This window comes from Cupressus sempervirens, chromosome 7 (genome assembly GCF_028749045.1).
Source record: "Cupressus sempervirens isolate cs-2001-9-10 chromosome 7, ASM2874904v1, whole genome shotgun sequence".
Lineage (NCBI taxonomy): Eukaryota > Viridiplantae > Streptophyta > Pinopsida > Cupressales > Cupressaceae > Cupressus > Cupressus sempervirens.
Genome location: NC_143124.1, coordinates 283,361,465 through 283,367,032, shown reverse-complemented (window position 1 = coordinate 283,367,032; position 5,568 = coordinate 283,361,465). Strand labels below are relative to the sequence as shown.

At 35.4% G+C, this 5,568-nt stretch overlaps 1 protein-coding gene across 1 annotated transcript; it reads left to right on the top strand.

Moving 5' to 3' along the window:
• The first annotated feature begins 1,724 nt into the window (after window positions 1-1,724).
• Window positions 1,725-2,775, top strand: LOC149546536 (uncharacterized). Its single transcript, XM_089794616.1, has 3 exons — window positions 1,725-2,010; window positions 2,100-2,222; window positions 2,331-2,775. Exons 1-3 carry the CDS (start codon window positions 1,870-1,872, stop codon window positions 2,721-2,723), a joined length of 657 nt encoding a protein of 218 aa, XP_089650742.1. The 5' UTR covers window positions 1,725-1,869; the 3' UTR covers window positions 2,724-2,775.
• Window positions 2,776-5,568: the final 2,793 nt, after the last annotated feature.

Sequence of the window (5,568 nt, the reverse complement as noted above, 5' to 3'; positions counted from 1 at the left end):
GACAAAAATAAGGGGGTAAGAGTATGAAAGGATAAAAAGGGGGATATACAGGAATAAGACACAAGGAGAAGCACTAAATAGATCAAAGCTCAGATCTCGAATTTTACATGTTTAAACTATGTTCTTGTGGGGAGTACTCATTTTGAAAGAAATGATTATTTTATTCATGACAAAGTCGTTTTTCCATTAATGTCAAAGGGGGAGATAGTTGATCTCTAAGCCTATGTTGTTGATTAGTGTCCAAACACTTAGTCATTTACTAGGCAAGATTAAATGGTCATCACTGTGACCAAGTTATCTAGTAAATGTCAAGCATATAAAGCTTATACTGAGTAGGATAGTGATTGTTGAGTATTCAGTAGAGACCGAGCACATGTACGTGCCAAATAATATAGTTACAATTGAGAACATTGAAAGTTATTAATTGCTGAGAAAGAGGGTATATAGAAGTTGAGTCACAACATGAAGTCTACATGACTGAGCGTTAGAGCATTCAAGTGTTGAGCAGTTCAATTTTGACATTTAAGTTTGTAATGATACAAACATATATCTAAACCTTTTTGGCCAACTTTTATATGATATTTACTATTTGTAGAGCCATCTTAGAAGATGATCACACATCATCTCATAAGGTAATGATCCCAAGGTGTTTAATTCAACCAATCAAGGAAATAGATAGAAATGACAAAAGATGGTGGATTATAAACCATTGTTCAAGATCTAGAACCTTCACAAAACATCTATTTAAGGAGGATTCAAACCCTATAATTGTGTATGTGAGAGAGAAGAAGTGAAGACAAAGTTTGAAAGTATATCAGACAAGAGCAATCAGAACTCTAGTATATGAGTTGTTTCTTCAAAGAAAAAGTTTTAAGGGATACACAAACAAATAATGATTTTATTATTAAATTACTTTTCAAAATTCTATAATATGTCTTTTATAAACCCTTTCAAGCATAAAATCCTGAACTACCAAGTTATATGAATGAAGCTAATTATTATTACATTAATAAACCAAATAATTCATCAAGGTGGTGACTTTTGTTATATGTAAAGCTTAATATCACAACTTCAACCTTTTAAGTTAATATTTTATACAACAAGACATGTCACACACACAAACAAACACATTTATGGATGTATATGTGCACATATATCTATGTATAAATAAGTTTTTATGCATAGATATACACATTTATCAACTTGTCATATTGTATGAAGTATGAATCTTGAGATAGCATACAAACAATATTAGACTTTATATTTTGCAATACACTCACTATTTTTTCTTTTGACATATTATTATAATTATTAGTATCATTCTCTAAATTGGTAGATACTTAAAATACCTTATAAAAGTCATATTCTAAAACTTTCAGAAATATGTCAAAATTAAATTCATTATTCATAATTTTACTATTAAAAAATGATACATTGGATAATAAATCCCATATCTATTTTGAAATTATTGTCTTATATTAGAAAAACAACGAAGTCAACTCAATGAAGGCAAATAATATGAAAGGACCAATGGGAATTATTGGGGACTTGCGCGTGGAATTATTCCTGGTGTCGGTAAAGCTCCGCGAAGATGCAAAAGTCGCAATCTACTCGCATTTCTGCGTGGCTACGAAGAAGCTACTTTTTCAGGACCAGTCGACTATCAATGGGAGACTACTTCTTTCCAAAGGTTATGATGCTTACTTTTTAATGGTAGTGGAAATTTTTTCTTCGAGACATCTTTTATAAGATGTTAATTAGTTTGATCGTGAATCTATAATAATGTGAGTTATACATTCTTTGATTTAATAATTTTCTCCCTGCTTTTGAATTCTCAACCTGATTGAGGGAGCCCATGAATAGCATCAGATGAGCAATTCTTCAAAAACAAGCGGTCGCAATTCACATACCGTTAATCGCAAAACTTCTACTATGACTGGCCTCTCTAGCTTGTCTCTCGATGTTCTTATACGTTTCATCGATAATGCTCTGTCATCTATCATTAACCAGGTATACAACATTTTCTTCACCTTTCTTCTTTTACTTTATGGCCTTTCTGTTTGTAATGCCTTTTAATTCTATCCGGATGTAATTTACAGGGCATGGGCTCCAAAATAATCGACAATGGAACAGAGCTAAGGGATCTGGTGCAGCCCGTTGCTTCAGATTTTTCCAAATTATTTGAAGGTATTTCAGAGGGTGCAAAAATGTTCACAGATCAGGTAACTCTCATCTTGACTAAATTGTCTGTCTAGAATAAGAAGTATTGTACATTGATTGTTTCATTTCAAACGTTTTCAACGAGGGTTTCTTTTGGCTGTTTGATGTAGAGATTCTCAAAGTCCCAACTTTCTACCGAGGCACATTCAGTGGCCGTAGATGTGCTGAAAGGATTGGGGAATGCGCATTGGGTTGCTGTGTGTCTTTTGGCGATAGCCAATGTTTTCGAAAGATTCGACAACATCTCTGCAAATGACAGAGAATGTATCGACCTCCTTAAAGCTATGCTTAAGCTCGGAAAATACTCGAAACAGATGAAAGATATTTATGCTGATTTGAACACGGAGATTTCAGAAGACATGAGCGAAGCTGCTAAATTGATAGTTTCTGGAGCGATTCTGTGTTGTTCTTTTATTACATCGAATAAATTATCCAAGAATGTAGTTTGTTGCAATATGTTCTTTGATGAAGGTACAGAGCATAGCTCTGTTTCGTTGATTTAGCTAATGGGAGATTCTTCATATAAATAAATACAAATATATTAATATTTTCATATATTTGAATGATATTTGTCTGAAAACTCCAAAGGTTCCTTTTAAGTAAGAAGATCCGCGACGAGAGTGTGTATGTTCGGGGGAAAGTAGATTCTATGAAAGCTGATCTGATGCTTCAGATGCAAGTTCTGACCGTCGCTACACTAGTTAATCAAAATGGGCTAAATGAGGAAACACCACTGCGTAGCCCTCTCGGCCGGGGTGGATTTCTTAAAAAGAGGATTCCATCCATATTTGGGCTCCCAAAGTCTCCTTCCCCTGCCCTTCACTTTTCCTCTTCACCAACCCTTTACTCTTCCCCTCATATACACATAAAGAAGTTGCTAAAAGAGTTACAATTATCTCCTATTGAGTTCAAACGCCAAGAATTATGGAGTGCAACAAAAGGGTATACGAATCAAATAGCCAAAGGTGGTTATGGGAGTGTGTATGATGTAAGTTACCTGTGAAATCAAACTGTCAATTATAGTCTACAAGTAGCTATGATTAGTTCTTAATTGTTAAATATGATTTCCTCTTCTCTTTCAAAGGGAATTCTGTCTGATGGAAAACGAGTGGCAATAAAGGTGTTGAGCGAAGAAAGTCGTCAAGTAGAAAATAATTGGATAAACGAGTTGAGGATTCTAAACAAGCTACACCATCGAAACATCATTGAGTTGGTGGGATATTGCTTTGAAGACGGTACGATGCAGTTAGTCTACGATTATGTCCATCGGAACCTGTCACAAGTCATTTTTGGTGAGTGATTAACACAGTTTTTTTACCTTGTCCATAATTTTTCCTTTGCGGTTCGAATGCAGACCCTGAATATAGTTGTAACCATGATATGCAGACGAAATTGGGATGATTGTTGACTGGCCAACCAGACTAAGGATTATATTGGACATAATAAGGGGACTCGCATATCTTCATGAGGGTGCACTAGTCTGCATAATGCACAGGGACATTAAACGTAATAACATTCTTGTAGATAAAAATTTTAACGCCAAGATATGTGATTTTGCTTTTGCTAAAATAGTGGAACCAGATTGCTTCCAATATGCCAACAATGAGCCCTCTACAACTTATGAGAAGTTCCTAGAGAAGGCATCTGGGTCTGATACCACTACATATAAGACTGTGGCTGGAACACCGTAAGATTGTCTTGTCTTTTAACCCTTCACTAGACTGATAATGAATAATTTATGCAGTTGGTAAGTTCTATGGGTCTATAGCAAGATTTTCATGATCGCTAATGCATTTTTCTTTCCTTGTTTGGGCATACAGGGGTTACCTTGATCCTCAGTATTTTAACATCGGTCGCGCGACTGTGCAGTCAGATATTTACAGCTTTGGAGTGACGCTGTTAAATATCATATCTGGCAAAAGAGCAACGGAATCCATAGATGACCGGATGCTCACGCAGCATGTAGGAATCTTATTTTCATATATGGTCACTTCAACCCTGGTTTGTAGTGGGATACACAAACTAATATAATGATTTAACTTTGTTGCCCTGTTATAAAATTCTTTCAATTTTATAAGCCTTGGTTAATTTTTTAAACTTGCCCGACTTTAAGCTTTAAATTGACCATTCTATCTCTGAGTTTTTGCGAGTTTCCAAATCTTCATGTCCCCGGCTCGTTCCCAGCTCCACACAGCATTTGAAATTTTTAAAATCTGACTTCTGAGCCTCAAGTTATTAGAGGTTAATGATAGCTACCCAAAACGTGTTTTTCCTAACCTCCCAATAGGTTAATGATAATGTTCAAAAATACGTTTTTCTTAACCTCTCAAAAGGTTAATGATAACCCCCAAAAATGTGTTTTTCCTAACCTCCCAATAGGTTAATGATAGCCATTAAAAACACGTTTTTGTTAACCTCTATAAGACAGTTATTAACTTGTTCAAAATTCTTCCATGAGAAGTCAGAGATGTACATGAGAGCTATTGGCAATAACAATGAAAATGTATCGAACAGAGTACTTGATAATCCACCATGTGCCAGGAGGTTTCTTGCCTCGCTAATAGCTTCTATATCGTGTCATAGAACTGCAAATTTCTCTCTACAAAGTCCAGGCTAAAAACATTTTCAAAGAATCAATAAAAATGCAGTTTATTAAGCAACCTCAGGTCACCTCATTCAATATATTACCAACAGTTCTGCTCAGCACTATAAATAGAAATGAGATTTCTGTGGAAGTTGTTTGACTCTAATCATTTCGTGCTTCATTAGGAGTTGCAACAGACCCGTCATTTGGCTGACATCACTTACGTTTTAGATTAGAAGAATCTGATTGAATATCAAATCCAATTGTGCCCGCAACATTTCAATTTTTGAATTTCGGTTCCCATATCTTGAGAGGCTTAAACTTTCGGCTAATGATGAATTACTGGAGGTCAAAACACTATCAACAAAACAACTCCTAGCAGGTCTTCTTGGAGTAGAATATGGACTAGATACAGTGATACGTGGGTTGATGTATGAGAAGTTTTTGTTTTGAGAAGACGAAGTCATACCCATATATTATTGCAGAATTCATAGACAAGTTGTCCATGCTAGGAAGTATAATTATGTGGCACGCATCTATATAACCTGTGAATAAGCAGTGATACACGTATATATATCAACTCGCCAACACTACAAGGAATAGCCATAGTCGTCTCGAAAGGAGATAGAACAATGGAAAAGCTATAATTTTTGCAACGAATGAACTAAAGTCAAAGCTCTACTTCAATTGCTGAATGACCACCGTAACACAGTGGTTACATGACTGCACATTTAGCATAAGAAGGGCACTCTATCAAGAGGACA

What these genes read in the sequence shown, in the direction of transcription:
- LOC149546536 (XM_089794616.1), top strand. Translation starts at nt 1,870, where the DNA reads ATGAGCAATTCTTCAAAAACAAGCGGTCGCAATTCACATACCGTTAAT. An exon ending in TGTCATCTATCATTAACCAG is followed by an intron (nt 2,011 to 2,099) that starts GTATACAACATT and finishes TGTAATTTACAG; the next exon opens with GGCATGGGCTCCAAAATAAT. An exon ending in CAAAAATGTTCACAGATCAG is followed by an intron (nt 2,223 to 2,330) that starts GTAACTCTCATC and finishes TGTTTGATGTAG; the next exon opens with AGATTCTCAAAGTCCCAACT.